The following is a 26,601-nucleotide window of genomic DNA, read 5'->3' on the forward strand; positions in this document are numbered from 1 at the left end:
TTTTAATACAATTATGTTTACAATACTCCCTAATAGTTTGGTAAATCAACCGTGTATAAAATTTTTAATTATTTAATGAATCAATACTCTATATATTTTTATTTTTAAATTAGTTTTTTGCAGTTAAAATTTTCACTATTTTCTTTATATTTATTTTACCGCTTCTGCTTTAAATATTAAAATTCTTTATATTTATTTTACTCCATGGCTCTCTTTCTCAAATCTCACTTCTAACCAAATCTATCACTACCGTTCACTATCGTGACTGGTGTCTCGTTTAACGTTACATCTCCTTCATCATTTTTTTATTATTCTATTCGGATATGTTTTTAAACTATCTTTAATTTTTGTCCCTATTTTAATTGTTCTGGTATTCTATTTTTGTTCTTATTTTAGTGTTTTAAATTAAAATTTAAAATTTTACTTTCTAACTCATTTAGTAATCTAATTCAAAAAGAACATCTTAATATTTAAACTTAATACTAAATAATATATTTGATTCTATTAATTAAATTTAAATTCACATTTTCGTGTTGTTTCTTTTATTTACCAAAGATAAAAAAATCAAATTCAAATTTTTATTTTTTAATTTAATAAAACAACTTTAACTATTTAAAGAGTATTTTTATCATTTAAAATTATATGAAAAGTACATTTTAGTCTTTTAAAATCAAATTTAAATTTTAACATTATAAATTTATTAAAGAGTAAGGTACTATTTTTGTCCCCAACATTTGGGATAAGTCTCAAAGTTATCCCTAATGTTTAAATCGTCTTACTTAAGTATCTAACATTTTAAAATTGGCTCCATGTTGTCCTGCCGTTAGGGATCTCTGCAGGCAGCCAGGTCACACCAGGCGTAGTTGTCCACAAGCCGCAGGCCCCAGCGGGACTGCTGGAAATCAGTAGGTGATTTGCTATGTCTGTGTTTGTTTGTTAATGTATTAGCACTTGTCTTCTAATTGTTTTTAATTTTTAATGTATTACAACTAGTCTGGAACTACTCTGTTTCCTATGTGTAATGAAAGTTGTTATTTGTACCAAATATTTCTGTTGAATGTCTTTTAAATGATTGAAATTTATAACTAGAACAAACAACATTATATCATGGGATGACTAATAACGAATAACATAACATCAAACTATAAGTCATAACATAAAAGTAGAATACATCAAAGTAAATGACATAACAAAACATCAAAGTACATAACATAATATCAAATAACATAATAACAAAGTACATACCATAACAATGATAACCATCCAACAAAGTACACAATATAAATATAACAACATGACATACACCACTATCCATGAATCATCTAAATAGGTGCGATCCGGTGCCGCAACGGCGTGGCACCCGTGTCCGGTAGCCCCTACGTATAAGTGGCTCCTCATCCTCAATCGACTCATCGCTGTCATCCGGAACTGGCTGTCTCGGGGTCATAGGTGCAACATGCACGGGTCTGGATGACGACGGGCCGGCAACTGAGTGTGATATCCAATACTCTGCGCCGATGCTGGGGTCCCACCCATGGCAAAAGGATGCGCAGGAGCTACCGTGGCAGGCTCATTCAGATCTACATCCAGGGGTGCCTGTGTCCCTGTCGTCTGAACCCGTCCGGCTGCAGTCTCATCCTCCTGCATGATGGTCCGGATATCATCAAGGAAATGTGGTTCACCAAACTCGGCCACAATGCCATCACTAGCAAGTAAGTCTCCATACATCGAGCCAGGACTCACCCATGGAGTACTATCCTGAAGGGTATGATCATCACCGGGAACACCTACGAAATAATCTCCAAGACCTCCACCACCAAGCCCAGCATCAGTGTGACTCGTGGGATCTCCCATACCAGATCCATGGGACCCACCATCATGCCCGCCCAGATGGGCCCTATCAACCCCCGCAACATCACCTCCCCCATGCATCTGGGCACCCTGTCTAGCAGCACCCACGCTCCTCCTGCCTCCACGACCACGAACTCTCCCCCCACCCCTAACTGGGTCGTCTCCGGCATCCATAGCCCGATCTACCCAGTTCCACTCACGCTAGCTACGACGTGTCCCAACTCGTGCTCTTCTCTCAATACGACGTCTGTCAGGAACATCCTCGACCCGGTCCATGTCTGGAAGTCGGCCTGCACCCCTCTGCGTCGCCTCATCTGGAATAGGAACACCTCTCGGATCCCCCAATAACATCTCCGGCGACAAAAACCTCTTTCCGTGCTGATACCACCATGTCAAGAACTCATGTGACGGTCCGGGGTCGAGCACGATGTCAAACTGTAGAATGTGATCAGCACGCTCCTGCCAGTGAAGATGCCACTCAGGGTACTGTGCCGGGAACCAACGGTCACCTCCTCTCCCGTCCTTCGACATCAGGAAGTCGATGTTCAGGGCGGGAGACGGTATGGGCTGAACGCCGCCAAACTGAGGTAAAACTCTATCAACCTAATGCCACTCGACAACCGCAAAATAAATCAGGGACGTCCTGCATCGCCATAACATCGTATGCCGGGGCTCCAACACCTCAGGATGGACAACCTGCATGACGTCAAGTGCACTATAGGGCATCCATATGAACTGCAAAAATCAAAATCAAATCGTTTGTACACTTAGTTGAGTGCTATAAACTGAAACAATGACGTGAGATACACAAATGTTCTGCGTACTTACCTGCCGAGGCTGTAACAAGTCGATCTTCATGCGAGCCATCTGTACCCGAGGTCCCTTGTTGCTAATCCCAGGATTGTAACCAGACCATCTGCGTACAAGAAAACAGAAGAATTGGTTGCATAATTGAAAATAATAACAAGAAGAATATATAGTACAAAACAATAACGGTACCTCGAGGCAAGGGGCCAGCTGATCTCATCATACCCAGATGGTCTAAGTGTGGGAAACCTCCAGAAGATCCACGACTGTAATAACTGTAACGGGCCAGCTAACTTCACCACATGTCTATTGGCGACTCGGCACATGCACCTGTACAGCCATGCTAGTGCCGCCGACGCCCAACTGTAGCGACCCATCTCCTCAAGCCGAGCAACATATGGTAGCCATCTGATGTGTATACGATTGCCGGACTTGTCGGCAAACAGCTGGGTACCCAATAACATCATGATATAGGCCCGGGCAAAGCGCCTAACTGTCTCCTCATCTGCCCCGTCTGGACACTCTGCAAATGTCTCCTGAAACCAGGTGCAGTTGACTGCGAATTTCTGCACCTGGTTCTCTGGAGGTAAAACACCGAGCAACTCATGGAACCACTGCCAAGCAGGTCTCCCACCCTCAATGTAAAGGTGGAAGTCGGTAAGGCAACCACTAACGTAATCTCCGTCGACTGGCAACCCCAGCTGGTATGCGACGTCCTGAAGCGTGATAGTGCACTCTCCGAACGGCATGTGGAAGGTGTGCGTCTCAGGCCGCCGCCTCTCGACGAATGCGCTGACTAGGGGCTCGTCTAGTCGGAACCATCTGTCGTTCAGTCTCGCAAGATGGTAAAGTCCCGCCATCTGCAAGTACGGAACATACCTCTCATCAAGACGCATCCCCTGTTGCCGCCTAACGCTGGATATGCAACGACGAGGCTGGCCAGTACATAAACCGCATAATTAGAACAGATGCACAAACCACTAACATAAGCGATATATTTTATAAGGAACCAGAAAATAAATCATGATGGGCAAAAGATATATGAAACAAACGACCAACATTTTATACACAAACCGCTCACTCAAACCACGTGCCAATACCATTAACAAAAACATATGCATTTTCACGTTTATCATAATCCACTACCGTTAACCGCTAAACCATCAATGAATCCACTATCCAAAACCGTTAACAAAAACCAAGTACAAAAATCTATAACAAAAACCACTGGCCTAAACCACTTGCGTAAACCGCTAACAGTAAAATAAACCGCTAAAACAAAACCATTAACAAAAACCACTGTCCTACACCACCAACCTAAACCACGACCCCAAACCGCTAACCATCACTAAAACCACTATCCAAAACCATTAACACAAACCGCTTACAAAAAACAATTTCAAATACCACTAAAAAAAACTACTGGCCTAAACCACTTGCATACACACCTAACACTAGCCTACACTACTTTCCTAAACCACTATCCTAAACCACTAACAGTAACATAAACCATTATAAAAAACCATTAACAAATACCGTTATCATAAACCGCTTTCATAAACCACTAACCTCGTCGTTGATCACACAGGCGATATGAGCTACTCCATCCAAACGATAAAGCCTTCCCGGATCGTCCCCCATCGACAGAAACAGCCGCTCTGGTCGCACTCGTACTGAACGTTGGTCTTCTTCTCTGGAATTTGGTGGGGTTGGAGAATGAGAAAGTGATTCGAATGAACTTGGCTCGAACTCCTTTTATAGCCGAATCCCTTGTAATTCAAATCAAGTTGATTCGAATTACTATGCAACTCAATTTTCACCTAATTCGAATCAACTAGATTCGAACCTCTCTACTTTCCACTTCTCCTAGTAATTCGAATTAAGTAAATTCGAATTATGTTGATGTAATTCGAAACAAGTTGTTTCGAACTTCATTGGTTTTTTGCCTTCCTAGTAATTCGAATCATATCAATTCGAATTACATGTAAGTATAATTCGAATCATATTGATTCGAATTATATAGTAATTCGTCCTGGTTGATTCATGTATGGATTTTTGAATTGGCTGAATTAGGTAATTTTGAGCTCTCCTTGGCTCATTTGGGTTTTTTACCCTAAAATATTTGTAGATTATTTAAGTTGACAAATTCGATTAATTAATTCGATCCGATTTACCGTAAAAAAAAAGTAGGTGAGATTGATATATTTATTTGTCTTAATTTAATTATTTTTTACTTAATAATAATTAATAACAATTGTTATCCTGAGGATACTAACAATATGAATGATAATGATAATAGTTAGTATTATTATTACAATCGTAATAAAAAAAAGAAAATGATCATAATTATCAAAAAAATGTGAATAAGAATAATCGTAGTGAATATTAAAATAATAATAGTAATAACTCCTAAGTATAATACTAATAATAGTAATTACACTAATATAAATATGAATAGTTGAAGAATACTACTCCTTAGGATAAGAATATTTTTATAATTCAAAGAAAATATAAATTATATTTAGACTTTAATGATATTTTTTAATGAAAATGTTATTTTTAAAGAATAAAAAGTTTGAGGTGAACGAATATTTTTTCTGCTTCAAATTAAATTTGTTTCTTTGGAAAATAATGATGATGAGTTGTCAACTTAGTTTCAACCACTATAAACAATTTTGAAAGAAAGTCAAAAAGTTCAAGTAAATGAATTTTGTTGTAAAATAATTTTTTTTACAAAGGAAAAAAATAGGTGAATCAAGATTTATGGTACAAAATATATAAATGTCTAAAAATATTCATAAAATAATATTATAGAAATTAAACTAAAAAAGTCAATTTTAAGAATGGAAAATTTTTATTATTAAAAAAAAAAGAAATGATGAAAAGTAAAAAATCATAACCAAGACACTTAGTTGTCAGAAATTTGTTTCTTTTCATTTTAAAATATTTATGAACCAAGAAATAAAATATTCATTAATTATAAATGTTTCCTGTACCTTAAAAGTCCTGAAGATACTTTCACCATGGAAGAAGCCTCCCTAAAACATTGGTATACGTGATTAATTTGAAGAAACTAATACTAGTATTTTTTTATTAATTATTAGAGTAATTAATTATGTGAGATTCGTGGGGCATTTTGAGCGATCCCAACAACCCTATATATATATATATATATATATATATATATATATATATATATATATATGTTCTCAATATTTTGATTAGATATTTAAAGTTTAAAAAGTTTTACCTAATCTCTACATTATTGAATAAAATTATGTAATTAATCCTTGAAACAACCTAAGTTTACAACTTTCTGAAGCATTTATATATAATTATTAGACACCAGTCTAATTTTATAGGCAAAATGTAATAATTTCTTTAATTAATTTAAAACTTTTGTGTGTATTACTTTTCCAACCTAATTTTTTTTCCGGGTCTTGTTTCCAACCTAAAGTTAAGTTGTCATATATCAGTTACTCATAACATCATAAACGGGTATGTACCAAAATAAACTAAACGGTGAACGCACTAAGTGACACAATATTTAAATTAAATTAAAGGCCACGTCCGTAAGCAATGATATTTCGAAGGTGAGGTGAACTTTTTAGCAATTGTGGAATTATGGACTTATTTATGGTATATTCCAATGCTTGTGGCAAGTTATAACCAAAACCTAAATGATTTTAAAGTATTCCCACCAAATGTAGTATATAGGTAGCTGCACTTAAGAGATTTGGGGAATGCCTTTTAGTGCAAGGCTCAGCATTTTCAATGGAAATTGCTTGAAAAAGCATCAACAGAAAAGAAGTATAAATAAGTTAATTAGGTACGCTAGTAGGTTAGCTACCTGCCAAGCTAAGCAGTTATCAACATAAGAAATTCAAGTTTTTGGGAGAGTGATGATGACCTCTAGGACTAGTAATAAAGTGAATGGGGTCAAATGACATGATTTTTGTTAAATATCTCTTTGGGATCGTTGCCCTCTTCCTCCTTCCCCCTCCTCTCCCTCCTCTTTCGCCTGGCGGGCCCCCCTCTTTTCTCGTTTTCTGCTCATCAGCTCAAATTGAAAGGTTTTAATAGGATTTTTCGTGTTTTTGGTAAAAGAAAAAGTTTTACCATACTTTTAATGAGCACAATCATTTTTTTTCGTATTAAATGTGGGGTTTTTTAATTTAAATTAAATAAATATAAAATTTACGAAAATACATAAAATACAGTATAATTACCTAAATATACAATATGTCACATCTCGATTACTTAGGGGTTTCAAAAAATTGAATAGATCTCGGTACTGAGATTCCTATCTGTATCACAAGAGCTAAATGGATGCTCAGTATCCAACGTAACACCTTTATTTTTAACACCTCATGATCATACTAAAAGTTCAAACATTACTTATCTCTAATCCATTAATTTAATATTATAATTATTTAATATTGAACCTCTGCAAATATAATAAATACATAAAATTAATCAAAACTTCTTAAATACAAATCATGTCCCTCTAAAATCTCAAAATGACAATTGACGAGAGATAAAGTCTCAATTAAATCAACAATAGAAAGTATAACATATATATAAAGTTTGTAGATCAATTGCGGTTTCGCGCCAAAACTTTCTGAACCTATCACTGAAAAAGAAATTCTATAGGAGAGTGAGAACATCGTTCTCGAAAGGGTTCTCAGTAAAGGGTTTAAGAATTGTTATAAGAAGATATGTTTAAAAAGAAGAATTGATTTCAAGGTAGTGATTATCGTTCGTCCTATGAATTTTTTAATAAAACCAACGGCTAATCATCCAAAACCTTTTCAAGAAACAATATTTAACTTTTCAGAAATCTAAAATTTTTCTTTTCTTATAAGAAAATCTTAATCAGTTTTCGAGACTGTATGAATGACCAACCTGTTCCAGGCATAGATTCATTAAGTCTATACTGAACCAGCTTGATTTTTCATACTTTACTAGTACCTCAATCAGAAACCAATCACAGCCCCCAACTCAACCAAATCAACAATCAAGTCATCATGTCATGAAAGCAACCCTCATTAGCTTCACCGCCACCAACATGAAAGAGCTCTCAGTAACACTCACATACAATACAAACAAGAAAAACACAGATAGGATGCAAATACAACAAGTAGGCCAAATAGTAGATAAGCATAGTTAAACAGATAGGTAAACCAAAACAATGCACACCAAAGCAAAACATACAAATACATATGATGTATACCTATCCTATGGCTAATGAGCTCATTTGTCGGTTATACAGCCAACCCGACATGTCTTGGTAGCTAATCATTGGACAGTCCCTCTGTACGCGCATCCCCAAGCTCAAAATTATCCATGGAAAAAATTCCAAACTCATCCATGGAGAGAGACAAAGTCCCAAGCTCAAATTCATATATATATATATATATATATATATATATATATATATATATATATATATATATATATATATATATATATATATGCCCATGGAGAAACCCAAGAAGTTAAAGTGTCCGATCACATTTACAGAGGGTCAACATTTTGTTTCAATTTTGCAAGTCTCATATACTTTTAATTCATTATCATCATCAATTCATATCTCATTTATAAATTCATTCAAAAATCATACTTTAAAATCAATCCTCGTCATCTTTCACTTAAATTCAATTATCATCATCCATTCTCCCATTCCGTTCATTAACAATCCTAATTCAAAATATAATTCATTCCTTTCTAAGTAAATGAAACTCAAAACATAATCATTTTCTTAATAACTCAAAATCAAACCATATACCCCATAAATCTAGATCCTTTGAAATAGCCATTAAAACAAAATCTCTAATTTTTATAAAATTTCGACAACATTTCCTCTAAACCTCAGACTCTGTCACCCTTCTCGGATTCCATCCAAACATTCCTCAAACTCTTTTAAATCATTTCCAAAATCAAACCAATTCCAATATCTCAAATTATTTTCAGTTCTCAAAAATCATTCCCAATAAATCAACAATCAAAATCCAATATCTCAAATCCTTTTCAATAAATCAAATTCATTTCCAACATCAAAATATTCCAAATCTCAAGAAAATCAATTCGACAACCGTCAATTTAATAAAAATCAATCAATAACCTAAATTATTCAATCTTTTCAAATAATCAATAATTCAACCATACAAACAATTACAGTCGTCCAAAGCAACTCAAACCAATCCAGAAGACTTATGAAATCACAAAAATATAAATTTTGCATTAATATTGATTTATAACAATTCTCGAAAATAAAATGAGTTTAAGGAAAGTGCCCCTACTCGTTCCCGACTTAACTACATGACAAAACTTCGTTTTCTCTCGACCCGCAACGGTGGCAGCCGCAACCTTAGATTCAAACTACTTTCACAGCAATCACAGCAACTCTAAACGCAACATATAATAATCGTATAATAATTAACCCCCCAAAACCTCAGCGTAAAATAACAAAACAATTACTAAAGTGCTTTCAAAACAAAATCGCCTACCACAACTAAGAAAAAATGATTAAGCCATGTAGCGGCAGCCCCGGTGGTGTTTCCGGTGGCCAGCAGCTCCAGTAGTGACATTGACTGAATGACAGCTCCGGTAGTGACAATGACAGTACGACTGCTCCAAAGACGGTGTCGAAACAACGACGGCAAGCTTGACGGCGACCAAGGACGCGGTCCAACACAGCGACAGCCACGGTAGCAATTGCGACGGAGCATGCGACGGCAGCTGGGCGCGGTGACGGTGGTAGAACGGCAACCCAGCAGCAGCGGCTCCTCTCACCGTCCTCTCCCTCCATCAATTGGCGACGGCGACACGGGCAGGGTGCGATGGCGCAGGTGACACGATAGCTCCTGGCGGCTCCATGGACGATGACGGTTTGTGAGGAGTTTGGCGCGAAGCTAATGGCGACTCCCTCGCGACGGTGCAGCTGGCAGCAGCATCCTCTGGCTCTCTCTCTCTCTCAAACGCATCTCTCTCTCTCCTGTCAATTCTCTCCTACGCTGGTAGTGCGGTTAGCTCCCTCTTCCCTCTCTCACATCACGACCTTCTCTCCTTTCTTTTCCCCTAATTTTAGTTTTCCTTTTTGTTTTCTTTCTTTCTTGATAGCTTAGCGTGGGGGGGAGGGTTAATGGGGAGGAGAGTGGCGGTAGGATAAAGTACTTAGGGTTAGGGTTTTGTGTAGTTGGGTTTGAGGTAATTTGGCAATTTCAATAAAATTAGGGCGAGTAGAGTAATAATTTGAAATCAAATTCAATCGAATAATAATATTTATAAAAATACTATTTAATTATCAATTTATAACTTATTTTCAAATAAATAATTAGGGATAATCAAGTTAATTTCCGTTGAAATCATAAAATAGAGTTAAAAATATAATTATTCAAATTAAAGCATATAGCATTCTCATTATTTTTTTTATTTTTGATTATTAAAACTTTTAAATTGATAATAAGAATGTACTCGTTTGAAGTTTTATTTATTTCATTTTTCGATCACGCCTTATCTTTCTTTTTCTTAACGATATGTGAGTATTTGCAATTTGCGATTTTTCTTTTACTCCTTTTTAGACTTCTAATTCCTTTCAATTATATATGCATTAACAATCCACTTTTAGAGTCATATTACCTTATCATCATTAACTTATGACTTGAGTATAAGAATTTGAATATTAGAGTATTACAAGGGGCGATGACTGAAACAGACCCAGCTTCTTCTCCTCATCGCGTCTGGTCTTCTCCTAGCGACGGTGTGCATAGCGATGGCCACAGGTCTGACAGCAGTGACAGATCTAGTGGCGACGGAAGTCACAGTGGCGCGAAACAGAGGCACGAACGGCAGCGATGGTGGCTGAGCTTTATGGCAACACACGGTGACGGCTCCAGGGGCGACAACAACGATCATTTCCTTTTGTCGAGCTCTCTCAACGCTTATAACTCTCTCTTGTGTGCTCTCTCTCTCTCTCCATCAATCGATGACAGCGATGTGGCTGTGACGGGATCTATGACGGTGAGGCGCGATGCTGCTGCGGAACAACCCCCTTCCCCTCTTCTCTTCTTCCTTCCGTCATAGCTCTCATTCTCGAACATATTGGTGGCTCTGTGTTTTGGGAAGAAGGGGGTTCAACGGCTGTTGTTGGGAAAGGGAGGGTGTGTTGTGTTTAATTAAGGTTAGATTAGGATAAAATCAAGTATAAGGGCAATTATGTAATTTTTAGTAAAAATAGAGGTAATCCGGTAATTGAAATCAATTTTAATCTAATAATAATTTTTAAAAAATAATACTATTTAATTATTATCTTACAATTTATTTTTAAATAAATTCTTTAATTCAATAATTAGAGATAACTAAATTAATTTTTTTAAATTATAAAATCAAAATCAAAATTTAATTATTTAAATTAAAGTATATAAAATTTTCATTATTTTTTGGTTACTAAAATTTTAAATTAATAATAAAAAATATTTAATTAATATAAAAATCTCTAAAAATAATATTTTAAGTAAATAAAATAAATTATAAATAATTTATTATTTAATTTTTAAAAATTTGGGTCTTACACTATTTCTGAATATTCACTGTGTAATTCTCGAAGAGCTATGACACCTCATTCTCAATTCTCTTTACATCTTGTTTTTTCTAAACAAAATTGAAAAATAGTATCACCATAATCAATTACTCGTAATCCATCCGATTATGATCTCCATAGGCATCCATAGCTAGCTCAATCATGCCAACAATAATCAATTTATCTGCCAAAATTTTTTCCATCAAATTTTTACTACATTTCTCTAAATCCTTTTTGATATTTGAATCATAAAAAAGAATTACTCCCTTTTGTTTCTCTCATTTATCCTCAATAGTGAGTCCCAACCAATCCCTTCCATAATGCTCTAGCAATTAGATCTTTTCTAAACCTCTCTTCTTTAACATGTTTTTGTAAAAATTAAGATTCTCTATTCAAAATTCTAGTGAGTACTAAACCACCAAATTCTAGCCGACCAATCAAAATCTTAACATTTCTTTTTAATTTTATTATTATGTACATATGCATGCATATTTTTATTTTTTTTAATCTTTCATACGCTTTAATCAGAGTGGTAAATTCTCTCCCATAGAATACGAAAATATTACTATTTTATTAGTGCAAAACTATATATGTTTACTATTATTACTGTTTGGTCACACACAATAATGTTCAACTGGACAATGCAAGCTAAGGGATTGGTTGGTTTGATCATTTTTATTTTTATTTTCACTGAAAATTGAAAACATAAATGAAAATGTGTTCCATGGCGTACATTAAAAAATGTTTTCAATGAAAATATTTTTTAAAATAAAGAAAGTAAAAAATGCCGTTTTAACATTTTTAATGTTTTTTTTTATCTTTTTCTCGTTATAAATTGAAAATGTTTTTTAATAAAAATGCAATGGCTAAGACACGAACAACAATCAATTCCGCTAAATAACTAAAAAGGGGTCCAACCAATTCTTGCCAACTCTTATTATGCTGGACTCTAAATCCCATCAAACAATAAAAACACTTCCCAATTAACCCAATTTATCCTTTCACCATTTTCATCTATCCCCTTTTTATTATTGTCGTGCACATCCTTTTATTCACCCGTTAAAGTTTATAAATTAAAAATCATAAACAGGATAGGTTATAGAAAGTTCTTAAATCTAACTCAATTCTACTTTCTAACTTAAACCCTGATTTTCCACCTTCTTCCAATCCTTCGAAACTCTAGTGCATAGACAAGTAATACAGACAAAACAAACACAAGTAGAATACAAATACAGCAGGTAGCAATTATAGCAGGTAAGCATAATAGTTATATAGGCAGGCCCAATTAATGCACAATCAAACAAAATATACATATGCATATGATATATGTGTATCCTATTCGCCGTAAGCTCACGTGTCGATTAAACTACCTGGATCCGACACATTCGGTAGCTAACCCAGACATTTGTCTCTAGGTTGTGCATCCCTAGGAAAAAACTTTAACGAAGGATATTGCCTTTTTACCTTCTCCTTGAGGTATCATAAAGGAGTGTGCCTTTCCACATTGAAGGAGTGTGCATTTTCATCTTGCAACCAGAGAAGAATGTTGGAGAAACAATATGAAGGAGAGTGTCTTTCTACCTTTCCCACATCCACATCACGACAAGAGAGGAATCCTCCATCCTTAACTTGTCAACCTCGTGAGCGAGATGAAATCTCGTCCTCACCACGGGCGGGATAAAACGTCCGTCCCCATCACGACACCGCAACCACGAGCAAAAAGGGTTGGAACCTCCGTCCCTGCCTGGTGCAGGTGCCAATACAATATTCAAGGTAACACGCAAGCGGGATTACACCTAAACCTTGCCATCTCAGCCAATCCAGCCATACCCAGTCATCGTAAATCTCAACATTCACCTCTCAATTCAGTCATCAACTATACATACATCATCATCAATTCCGCACTTCCTCAACCATATTTCACCACTTCACAAACTTTCTTAACTTTCAAGTTACCTCCCCTTTCTAGTTCAACCCCCTTTACTATTATTACAACTCAATTCTAGGGTCTTAGAGAGTAAAAATAGAGGTTTAGAGATTCAAAATTATGTTTAAATCACAAAACTCAAGTTGCTGTAAAACAGGGACCCACATACGCGAACCATGTCCCATGTACATAGAAGTGTGATTTTTACCATTTCGCATACGCGACATGCTCCCGCGTATGTGAGCACATCTAGCCATACCAAACGGCCACGTCACGTGTACACTCGTGTACGCGAACCTCCCCAAAATGCCAAAAAGTTGTTAGATGAGAATTTTGTTTTACACACCGAACTTCCAACGCGCATAACTTTTTTGTTAAAAATCATTTTTCATCCGTTCTTTAAACGATGTAAACTTCATAGACCTAATTTTCATACAAAACAATTTTGAAAAAATTGAGGGTTTGAAAGCTGAATTATGGCCTGTCAAAATTCGGTTAAAAGTCATATTTTTCCTCAAAATGCCAACCTTTATTTTCACCAAATTTTCATTTTCAAACCAAACCATTATCAACCAAAACACTCATAGTCAATACCAAATGCTTATCAACCAATTCTCAATTCCTCAACAATTCAATTCTCAATTCCTCAACTCATTCAAGATTCTCAATTTAATATACTTGAAGCCAATACTCATCAATAATTAACACAACAACATTTCTACATAAACTGCTAACTCATACTCATTCAACCAATTCATACTCATACCTAACCGATTTTCATTTACTCCATGATCCATCAATACACAAATTCATGAATTTCAACCGCAAGAATTCATAATGAACATAATCTCATACTCAATCATTAAAGTATCATCAATAAATCACCAATCATCAAGGTTAATCAATCATTAAGGTTACTAACTCATAACATACATACATGCTTCAACCTATCTTATGGTTATCTAGCCTAAATTTTCACAAGACATTATATATTACATACGAGAAACCAAAACTATACCTTGGCCGATTCCTCCCTAGCTCGAGATGTCACAATTGACCACCGTTCCACAAAACCCAAGGCTCCAAACCTCTCCAAACAGAATTTTCAGCTACCAAGTCCAAGACTCAAGCTTCCAACTTTATAAGTTTGCCACCAATATATATAATTCAATCTAATATCATATAAACACCACTAAATCAATATAGGGCTTGCTATATACACAATTTCACAAGGGTTAAAGATTTTTCACCTTACCAACGGGATATTGGGACAAGACCCGGCAAGTCTATGAAGCTAATTTGGTCCTAAACACCGAAATTACACAATTTCTCAACACCAAGCTCAATAAATTTTGAAATTAAGGGCTAAGATGATGGGAGCGAGAATGAGGCTTACCTACCAAATTGTTTGGTTAGAATGGAAGAGCTCGACGCGGTGAATCGATCGGAGTTCCGGATTGGAAGATATGTGGATTTGAATGGAGAGTTAGGGTTTGTTTCTATTTATTTCCTTTTCCTTGCATGTTTCTGTGTTCTCTAAATGGGGAAAGAAGAAGATGAGCTGAAACTCATATGTATTAAGGAATTGGGTTGGGTCTTGGGTCCTGTTCAGGCCCGGTTTTATCAATTCGGTCCGTTCAGCCCAATTTTGGGCCAAATCATTTAAAATTAGTGTCAAAATTTATATTTTAATTATATCTACTTCTCTAAAATATAAAATTTAAGTTTCTAATTTTTTTAAATAATAATTAATTTTTGGTTAATTATTTACTAATTATCCGAGGTTTACATCCTACCCCCTAACAAAAATTTTTGTCTTTGAAAATTTGTTTCTTTAAACTCCATATATTCTTCCTCTTTTCCAATGAGAAACTCCTCAAGTTCCCATTCAATAGGGTCCAATGGTTATTCTAGAGGTCTCAGGCTCAGCCTTTAGGTTCAGCTACAAGGGTTTTTCTAACTTCATCTGATATATATTCGAATTTTGGAATCCAAAGGCTACACACTTCTCACTACATTGATGCTCCAACCCGCACTCGCTGCGTCACTCTGATCATTTATCATTACGATCTTAATCATTAATCCATTCGACCGAAAACTAGCTTGAATTTCTTTCTCATGCTAACTAGACGTTATCAACCTTTACTTTAGCTGCACGGGTTATAATTCCATTAGTTGTTTCTACCACCAGGTCCATTACCACCTCCATCACCGTTACTAGTTTGTTTGCTCCATCCCTTCAGCAGAAGCCTGCACAGTAGCAACCATAGAATCATCCGTATTACCTCAGTCACGTTCACGAGACATCATTTGGGTCTTATCCACACCGAACAATTGATATTAAGGTGATCAATCTTAATATCTAAAGTTTAGTGTTTTGAATCTCCAAAAGTAATGCTCATGAACATTTATGCTATATATGTCAAGCAGACATCCTAAATAGCATGTACACACAGCTAGAGTATACTCAGAAGCATAATCATTCTATTCTCCAGGCTCTACGAGAACAAACTGCTCTGATATCATAATGTAACACCCTACCGCACAGAGATTTATGCTTAAGTCGTAAAGCAGAGGTGATGTGGTATTGCAACGTCTAAAATAAAAATATATATAAAATAATAGTTGAAAGGAATTTATACCAAGGAGTCTTTAGAGGAAAGATTAAACAAAAGTCGCAAAACAAGAAGCGCAATGCTCACGTAAACGGAGACTTGCGTACGAAGAAAACTAAAGATACATATGTATAATAAGAGTGGAGTGTCAAGGATATAAAATATTCAAGCTCTGGGCTCAATCTGCCAAGTTAAGGCTGACTGAAGAATATTTACATAAGTATATACAATCCCAAGATCCAAAATAATCAAAACAGACCCTATGTCTCCATCAAAAGCCTCTATGAGGCACAAAAGTAAAACATATATACAGGAACAGTCCTATACATGTATATATATCTAAACATAGCAAAATACCAAATCCAAAAGTCCCACTTTGCTACAGAGTAAATCCAGATGCCTAGTGAAGTGCCTCTCAACGTGCATCTGAAAAATAACAACACTGTATGGACTGAGAATTAGAGGTTCTCAGCATCGTAATGATGCCCACATATATAAGATATAATGTCCCAAGAAAGCTAGAGATAATCCTAAAAGTCCAATAATCAGATTTAAATCTTAAAGTTTATAAATTGAAAACCATAAATAGGGTAGGTTATCTAAGGTTCTTAAATCCAACTCAATTCTACTTTCCAACTTAAACCCTGATTTTCCACCTTTCTCCAATCCTCCAAAATACCGGTGCACAAACAAGCAATACAGACAAAGCAAGCATAAGTAGGATACAGATACAGCAGGTAACAATTATAGCAGTTAAGCATAATAGTTACATAGGCAATCCCAATTAATGCACAATCAAACAAAACATACATATGCATATGATGTATGTCTATCTTACTCACCGTGAGCTCATGTGTCTGTCAAACTGCCAAGACTCGACACATCCGGTAGCTAACTCGGACATTTGTCTCTAGGTTGCACATCCCCTGGAGGAACTTTAATGAAGGAGAGTGCCTTTCCACCTTCTCCTGGAGGTATCAAGAAGGAGTGTGTCTTTTCACATCGAATGAGTGTGCCTTTTCACCTTGCAAACCAGAAAAGAATGTTAGGAAAACAATATGAAGGAGAGTACATTTCCACCTTTCCCACATCCACATTATGATAAGAGAGGGAATCCTTGATGAACGGACAATTTATACGCTTTTTGGCATTGTTTTTAGGTAGTTTTTGGTAAGATCTAGCTACTTTTAGGGATGTTTTTATTAGTTTTTATGCAAAATTCACATTTCTAGACTTTACTATGAGTTTGTGTATTTTTCTGTGATTTCAGGTATTTTCTGGCTGAAATTGAGAGACCTGAGCAAAAATCTGATTCAGGCTGAAAAAGGATTGCTGATGTTGTTAGATTCTGACCTCCCTGAACTCGAAATGAATTTTCTGGAGCTACAGAACTCCAAATGGCGCGCTCTCAACTACGTTGGAAACTAGACATCCAAAGCTTTCCAGAAATATATAATAGTCCATACTTTATTCGAGCTTAGATGACGCAAACTGGCGTTCAACGCCAGTTCTATGCTGCATTCTGGAGTAAAACGCCAGAAACACGTCACAAACCAGAGTTAAATGCCAAAAACACGTTACAACTTGGAGTTTAACCCCAAGAGAAGCCTCTTCATGTGTAAAGCTCAAGCTCAGCCCAAGCACACACCATAGTGGGCCCCGAAAGTGGATTTCTGCACTAAGACTTATTTCTGTAAACCCTAGTAACTAGTCTAGTATAAATAGGATTTTTTACTATTGTATTTTCATCTTTGGATTATCTTTTGATCCTTTGATCACGTTTGGAGGCTGGCCATTCGGCCATGCCTGGACCATCACTTATGTATTTTCAACGGTGGAGTTTCTACACACCATAGATTAAGGTGTGGAGCTCTGCTGTTCCTCGAGTATTAATGCAGTTACTATCATTCTTCTATTCAATTCAGCTTATTCTTATTCTAAGATATTCGTTGCACTTCAACATGATGGATGTGATGATCCGTGACACTCATCATCATTCTCACCTATGAATGCGTGCCTGACAACCACTTCCATTCTACCTTAGATCGAGCGCATATCTCTTAGCCTCTATTCTGAAAGATCAGAGTCTTCATGGTATAAGCTAGAATTATTGGCGGCCATTCCTAAGATCCAGAAAGTCTACACGTTGTCTGTGGTATTTCGAGTAGGATCTGAGATGGAATGACTGTGACGAGCTTCAAACTCGCGAGTGTTGGGCATTGTGACAGACGCAAAAGAATCACTGGATTCTATTCCAACATGATCGAGAACCGACAAATGATTAGTCGTGCTGTGACAGAGCATTTGGACCATTTTCATTGAGAGGACGGGAGGTAGCCATTGACAATGGTGAAACCCAACATACAGCTTGCCATAGAAAGGAGTAAGAATGATTGGATGAAAGCAGTAGGAAAGCAGAGATTCAGAAGGAACAAAGCATCTCCATATACTTATCTGAAATTTCCACCACTGATTTACATAAGTATCTCTATCTTTATTTTATGTTTTATTTATCTTAATTTTCGAAAACCATTATAACCATTTGAATCCGCCTGACTGAGATTTACAAGATGACCATAGCTTGCTTCATACCGACAACCTCCGTGGGATCGACCCTTACTCACGTAAGGTATTACTTGGACAACCCAGTGCACTTGCTGGTTAGTTGTGCGAAGTTGTGACAAAGTGTGATTCACATTTGAGAGCTCCAATTCTTTGGCGCCATTGTTGATGATCACAATTTCGTGCACCAAGTTTATGGCGCTGTTGCTGGGGATTGTTTGAGTTTGGACAACTGACGGTTCATCTTGTTGCTCAGATTAGGTAATTTTCTTCTTATTTTGTTTTCAAAAAGTTTTCAAAAATCTTTCAAAATTTTTTCTTCTTTTTTATTTTTCTAAACATAATTTTTGAAAAAAAATTAATAAAATCATAAAAACCAAAAATATTTTGTGTTTCTTGTTTGAGTCTAGTGTCAATTTTTAAGTTTGGTGTCAATTGCATGTTTTTAAAATTTATGCATTTTTTTTCGAAAAACTCATGCATGGTGTTCTTCATGATCTTCAAGTTGTTCTTGATAAGTCTTCTTGTTTGATCTTTGTATTTTCTTGTTTTATGTCTTTTCTTGTATTTCATATGCATTTTTGCATTCATAGTGTCTAAACATGAAAAATTTCTAAGTTTGGTGTCATGCATGTTTTTCTTTTCTTGAAAATTTTTCAAAAATAAGTTCTTGATGTTCATCATGATCTTCAAAGTGTTCTTGGTGTTCATCTTGACATTCATAGTGTTCTTGCATGCATCATTGGTTTTGATCCAAAATTTTTGTGTTTTGGGTCATATTTGTGTTTTTCTCTCTCCTCATTAAAAATTCAAAAATAAAAAAATATATTTTCCTTATTTTACTCATAATTTTCGAAATCTTTGTGTTGACTTAGTCAAAAATTTTTAAAATAAGTTGTTTCTTGTTAGTCAAGTCAAGATTTCAATTTTAAAAATTCTATCTTTTCAAAATCTTTTTCAAAATCAAATATTTTCTTTTTCCTTTTATTATTTTCGAAAATTCTTTAAAATTGATTTTCAAAATCTTTTTCTTAAATTTAATTCATAATTTTCGAAAACTTTACTAACAATTAATGTGATTGATTCAAAAATTTGAAGTTTGTTACTTTCTTGTTAAGAAAAGTTCAATCTTTAAATTCTAGAATCATATCTTTTAGTTTCTTGTTAGTCAAGTAATCAATTTTAATTTTAAAAATCAAATCTTTTTAATTTCCTTTTCAAATCTTTTTCAAAACAAATCTCAATCATATCTTTTCAATCATATCTTTTTTCAAAATCAATTTCAAAAATCTTTTCTAACTCCTTATCTTTTCAAAATTGATTTTCAAATCTTTTTCAACTAACTAATTGACTTTTTGTTTGTTTCTTATCTTTTTCAAAATCACCTACCTACTTTTTTCTCTCTAATTTTCGAAAATTCCTCACCCTTTTTCAAAATTCTTTTTAATTAACTAATTGTTTCAAATTTTAATTTTACTTTTATTTCTTCTCTTAATTTTCGAATTTTAACTAATAATTAAAATAAAAACAAATATTTCTCTTCTCTTTTAGTTAATATTCGAAATTCTCTCCTTCTCACCTCCTTCTATTTATTTATTCATTTACTAACTTTTCTCTTCATCTAAAAATTTGAACCCTCTCTTCTCCTCTGTGTTTGAATTTTTCTCATCATTCTTCTATTCTTTTCCTCTTCTACTCACATAAAGGAATCTCTATACTGTGACATAGAGGATTTCTCTTCCTTTTATGTTCTCTTCTTTTTCATATGAGTAGGAGCAAGGACAAGGACATTCTTGTTGAAGCAGATCCTGAACCTGAAAGGACTCTGAAGAAGAAGCTAAGAGAAGCTAAAGCACAACAATTCAGAGAAAACCTTACAGAGAATCTCGAAAAAGAAAGAAACATGGCCGAACCCATTAACAACGGTGGAGGCGCAAGGAGGATGCTTGGTGATTATACTACACCTACTTCCAATTTTTATGGAAGAAGCATCTCAATCCCTGCCATTGGAGCAAACAATTGTGAGCTGAAGCCTCAACTAGTTGCTCTAATGCAACAGAACTGCAAGTTTCATGGACTTCCACCAGAAGATCTGATGCCAGGGCATTTTGGCTAGTTTTACTGACCTTTTCTTTACTGTTTTTAAGGTAGTTTCATGCATTTTCTTAGGAAATAAGCTAGTTTTGGGTAGATATTCACTTACATCTTGATTCAAGCAAACATTGTGAATTTTGAATGATTTCATGAGAATTATGCATAAATTGAATGATAAATTGGATGATGCATGATCCATGATTAAGAGCAAGACTTTGATGCACTTTGTTTGATTGATTTCAGGCCAAAAGAAGAAGAGAAGAGCCACGTTAGTGGCTACGTTAGTTACACTAACGTGGGCACTAACGTGGAAGGAAGGAAAGCCACAACGTTAGTGAGAAAAGTTAGTGGCATTAACTTTGAAGAAAGGAAATGGACCCAATGTTAGTGACACTTAACATTATTACTAACGTTGGACCAAGCTCATGACTGGCCACGTTAGAGTCCACGTTAACCTAGTTAACGTGGCCTCTAACGTTAAGAAGGAAGGGGGAAGCCAACGTTAGTGACACTCAACATTGTCACTAACGTTGGCCAAAGCACATTAAGCCACGTTAACTCCCATGTTAACCTAGTTAACGTGGAAGCTAACGTGAAGGAACAAAGTGGTCGACAACGTTAGTGACACCCAACATTGTCACTAACGTTGGAAGCAACCACACAACCCCCCAAGGAGCCACGTTAACTTCCACGTTAACTTAGTTAACGTGGAGGCTAACGTGTAAAAAAAGAAGGTGCTCGCCAACGTTAGTGACACCCAACATTGTCACTAACGTTGGAAGGAGCCACACATGCCACCATGAGCCACGTTAACTCCCACGTTAACTTAGTTAACGTGGAAGTTAACGTGGTACCTGACAGCCTAACCATGCCTTCTTCAAACACGCATAACTTGAGCCACAAAACTCCAAATAAGGTGATTTCAGTGGTATTGGAAAGTCGGATTCTAGAGCTTTCCAAGCATATATGACACTACTTGGTTGACACTAAATTTGAGGGAGAAAACCTGCCTCGAAAGTGCAATGATGAACATGGTATCAACCTGTATTAAGGTCAACTGACCTCTTCACCTTCCAAGAAGTGTAACTCGAGTTGTAGAGCTCCAAATGATGCGCTTTCAAAGGCATTAGAAAGTAGACATCCAGGGCTTTCCAACAATGTATAATAGTATGGGGTGGACACTAAGTTTGAGCTTCAGAAACTGGCAATAATGAAGCCCTGATCGCTAGCGTTATTGGCAATCAACATTTCCAGTAACGTTGGCATATATGACAGCGACCATGTTCACTTCAAAGGAACATAACTTGAGCTACAAAGGTCCAATTGAGGTGATTCCAGTTGCGTTAGAAAGCTGACATTCAGAGCTTTTCAACAATGTATAATAATCTATAGTGGGCATGAAATTGGAGCACAAACAAGAGGTATCTTTTAAGCCCCCAAAACACCAACTGGGCAGCAAGTGCAACGTTAGCCACAATGACTTTAGCACTAACGCCACACTTGTAGCATTAGTGTGGCTAACTTTAGCACTAACTTTGGCACCTGGACCTCAACTTGACCCACTTCTCTCTCAAGTCCACTTCAAAGCTCAAGCAAGCAAGCCCACAATTGTCAACCAATCAAGACCACAAGAAGCATCTAGAATAGGAATTTTCATTTTATTGTAATTTGTTTTTAATTTCATTTTTGGTAATTTAGGAGAGCCTATATAAAGGCCTTAGTTTTTACATTCAAGTCATTCTGGATTCTGGAGAATTGAAGGAAGGGGGAGAGGGTGAAAACCAATTCGAACTTCTGTGAATTGGCACACTCCAAGGGGAGTGGGTCTTCGGACCCCTCCCCTCCACCACTCTTCTTCCTTTTCTCTTCTTTTCTTCATTAGGAGTAGTTTTATTTTAGTTGTAATTTTCATTTATGAATTTTGAAGTTTTAATTTTAGTTTTAATCTTCATCTTTACTTTCTGCACTTTTCTTCTTTTCTATTTTGGTAGAGCAATGATCAACTAACTCTTTTCATTGGGTTAGAGAGCTCTATTGTGATTCAATGGATTAAGTGTAGTTCTTATTCTTCTTCTTCTATATTTTCTCTTGATTTTACTTGAAAGCTTTCGATCTTCATCCAATTGGGTAGTTATCTTGGAAAAGAAGCTATTCATACTTGGATCTCTTTTGAACCTTGAAAGAGGAATGAAGGGATCAAGCTAGAAATGCTGGACCAAATTGGGTTTGGATGGATATGTGACTATAATCCTCTCAACACTTGATTTGGAAAATGCATGTGGTATAATCAGTGACCATACTTCATCTCTTCTCATGAGCAATTGACCAAGGAATTGGCTATTGATCAAGATTTGAGAGATTGAATTACAAGAAATTGTAATTCAATCACTTAAGATTGCCAAGGAGATCAATGAGTGCATTGATTGAGGAAGAGATGAGAATGAACTTGATCCGGAGGATTGCAATATCTCTCGATCCCAATGTTCATTTTATTTTTAGTTCTTACATTTACTTTTCTTGCCATTTTACTTTTCTGCACTTTATTGCTTTCTTTACTTTTCTGTCAATTTACAATTCCTGCTGCTCCTCATCCAAATCTGAATTGTCTAACTAGGATAATCAATTAACCATTGATTGCTTAATCCGTTAATCTCTGTGGGATTCGACCTCACTCTATTGTGAGTTTTACTTGACGACAATTCGGTACACTTGCCGAAGGAAATTTGTTGAGAGACAATTTCCACCTGCATCAAGTTTATGGCGCCGTTGCCAGGGATTGATTGTGCATCAACAATGATTACATTAGAGGATCACTAGATTGAGCATTTTTGTTTTGTTTGATTTAATTTTCTGTTTGAGTAATTTGCTTTCTGTCTTAGTTAATTTCTCCCCTCCCCTGTTTCTTAGTTTTTCTTTGTTATTTACAATTCAGTTCACTAACCCCACTAACTGTTTGATATAATGCATCACTGACACTAACAGTAATCCTAATGAAATACTCTCTGCATTTCTTTTCTTTGCTTGTACTCTGTTGGTTGTATGACAGGGAGAAGAGGCGGGGCTTCAACTTCTTTTGATTCTAAACCTGAGAGAACCTTCTTGAGATTAAGAAAGGAGGCAAAAGAAAAACGTGTGGTTGGTGCTGAAGAAGAGGAGGAACACTTTGAAGAATACTTTGAAACAACCATGGAAGACCATCGTGAGGAAGAGGTTCACAACCATGGTGGAGGAAGTAGAGCAAATCCTTGTGGGGAAGATAGAAGAGTCTTGGGCTCTTATATCAACCCAAACCCAGGGAACTGCGGAGGTAGCATCCAAAAGCCAACCATCCATGCCAACAATTTCGAGCTAAAACCTCAGCTCATCACTCTTGTGCAGAATAATTGCTCATTTGGAGGAGGTGCTCAAGAAGATCTGAATCAACACTTGACCATCTTCTTGAGGATTTGTGATATAATGAAGTCCAATGGAGTCCACTAGGATGTCTATAGGCTGCTCTTGTTCCCTTTCTCACTCAGGGACAAGGCATTCAAATGGCTCGAATCCTTCCCAAAAGAAAGCCTGACAAATTGGGAGGAGGTAGTGAATAAGTTTTTGGCAAGGTTTTACCCCCCGCAAAGGATCAATAGGCTGAGAACTGAAGTACAGACGTTCAGACAGCAAGATGGAGAGACACTTTATGAAGCTTGGGAAAGGTTCAAAGACCTAACAAGAAGGTGTCCACCAAATATGTTTAATGAATGGGTGCAGTTGCATATCTTCTATGAAGGCTTGTCATATAAATCAAAGAAGGCAGTAGATCATTCCTCTGGAGGATCCTTGAACAAGAAGAAGACCATTGAAGAAGCCATAGATATCATTGAAACTGTAGCTGAGAATGACTACTTCTATGCTTCCGAAAGAGGGAACATTAAGGGAGTAATGGAGATAAACAGTGTGGATGCTCTGCTAGCTCAGAACAAGCTCATTACCAAGTAGTTAGCTAACCTCACCAAGAAGATGGAGAGGAACCAAGTGGCAACAATCACTACCTCATCAACAACCCAAGAAGAAGTTGTAGAAAAGGACCTTGAGCAAGCCAACTACATTGGGAATTCACCTAGACAGAACCATGATCCATACTCCAAGACATACAACTCTGGATGGAGGAACCACCCAAACTTTGGGTGGGGGAATCAGCAAGAGCAAAGCCAAGACCAGAGACGTTACAACTCCAACAACAATGCAGCTCATCAACAATTCACACAGAGGACATATCAACACCCCCACATCAACACATCTCATCCATCTACCCGTAATCCCAACCTACCATCATTTGATAACAGAATCTCAAAGATAGAAACCCTCCTTGAAAGCATATACAAAGACATTCAAGACAATAAGGTGTTCAAAGAGGAGGTGCGAGCCAGTATGAAGAATCGGGGAGAAGCAATCAAGAAGCTGGAATTCCAAGTGGGATATTTATCTGAGAAGATTCCCAGACCTACTGATAGCTTCCCAAGTGACACGGAGAAGAATCCGAGAGGTGAAACGAAGAAAGTAAGATGGGAGGATTGCAACATGGTCACTACAAATGATAAGGAGACTGAAGACAAGCCAAGCAATCTGACAGAACAACCTGAAGATACCTTAGTAGAGAAGGAGAAGAAAGACCATCAAGGACCAGAAATCTCACAACAGGAGCTGCTGAGACTATATGCACCATTTCCCCAACTGCTTAAGGGTGCTGTGGGAAAGAATATACTCAAGGTTCTTGGACTTGTTTTCATCCTTGAATGTGAACATACCATTCATCAAGGCTATTCAGTAAATGCCAGCATTCATCAAATATATGAAGGAACTTCTTCCAATGAAGAGTTCACTCAAGGGGGGCCAGACTATAGTGATGAACAAAGAATGTAGTGCTCTGATTCAACCTGAGCTACCTACAAAAAGAAGAGACCCAGGAAGTTTTCACATCCCTTGTGCCATAGGGGAAACACTTTTTGATAGAGCACTTTGCGATTTAGGAGCAAGCATCAACTTAATGCCCCTATCCCTGGTGAAAAGGATGCAGATCAATGAGATACTACCCACAGATGTAGTCATAAGGTTGGCTGACAAGACTCAAAAGCAAGCAATAGGAGTGGTGGAAAATGTGTTGCTCAAAGTTGGAAAATACTTTCTCCCAACAGACTTTGTCATCTTGGACATGGAAGAGAGTCACCTGCACCCAATCATACTGGGGAGACCATTTCTCGCTACTGCTAGAGCACTCATAGATGTGGAGAAAGGGGAGCTAATACTGAGAATCCATGATGAGCAGCTTAGCTTTAATGTCTTCAAAGAAGAAGACCAAGAGTACAAGGAATCAAGCAAACATCATGATGAGCTGTTAAAGGAAGAAGCAAGCACTGAAGCACAGCCAGCTCATCCTGAGATTCACTGGGTTGATGGACAAGGCAAACAGCAAGTGCCATAGGTCAAGGAAAAAATGGAAGAACCTAAGCCACCAGAGGCTTGTGAGGACATCAACAAAAGCTCATCAAAAAAGGAGGCCACCAAGAATAAGAAAACAACACCAAGGGCAAAGAAGAAGGTACCAAGGGGGTGGCGGAACAAGAAGATCCTTACGGAAGATTTCTCTCCAGGGGATAAAGTAATCTCAGCCTACTTCACAGACATCCCCCCTAATCTCCCTATTGTGCCATCTCAGTTACCTAAGGTTTTCACCATCAACAGAGTTCTCTCCTTGGAGCATGTAGAGATAATTGATCCAACCAATGGATATAAGTCCACTGCCAGAGGAGAAGACTTCAAGCACTACCAACCTCATTGATGAAAGCAAAACGTCAAGCTAGTGACGCTAAAGAAGCGCTTCATGGGAGGCAACCCATGTTTTATATGCTTTGAGAAAATAGTGAATAAATCAATATTCATGAATTCCAACTGAAACTTGACAAACACATGTGAAATTCTTGATATGCAGAATATAGTGGAGATCAAGTTTGGTGTTCAAAGCATTATTCTTAAGGCTTTGAACACAACTTTTCATCACAGTGCTCCAAACTAAGTTTGGTGTCACCTTATGGTGCCACCAATATGCATATAAGGATACACAGTTAGTTAGTTAGTCGGAGTTCATGAATAAACAAAAATCCTTTTTCTTGCTTTTATTATGCTAG

General features: G+C 36.6%; 1 protein-coding gene across 1 annotated transcript; it reads right to left on the bottom strand.

Moving 5' to 3' along the window:
* Window positions 1–2,052: 2,052 nt before the first annotated feature.
* Window positions 2,053–4,299, bottom strand: LOC112803541 (protein MAIN-LIKE 1-like). The gene is made up of 5 exons (XM_025847030.1): window positions 4,228–4,299; window positions 2,851–3,593; window positions 2,680–2,767; window positions 2,548–2,586; window positions 2,053–2,454 (listed from the first exon to the last, which is right to left on the bottom strand). Exons 1-5 carry the CDS (start codon window positions 4,297–4,299, stop codon window positions 2,053–2,055), a joined length of 1,344 nt encoding a protein of 447 aa, XP_025702815.1.
* Between the last annotated feature and the right edge of the window lie 22,302 nt (window positions 4,300–26,601).

Source organism: Arachis hypogaea, chromosome 5, assembly GCF_003086295.3.
Source record: "Arachis hypogaea cultivar Tifrunner chromosome 5, arahy.Tifrunner.gnm2.J5K5, whole genome shotgun sequence".
NCBI lineage: Eukaryota > Viridiplantae > Streptophyta > Magnoliopsida > Fabales > Fabaceae > Arachis > Arachis hypogaea.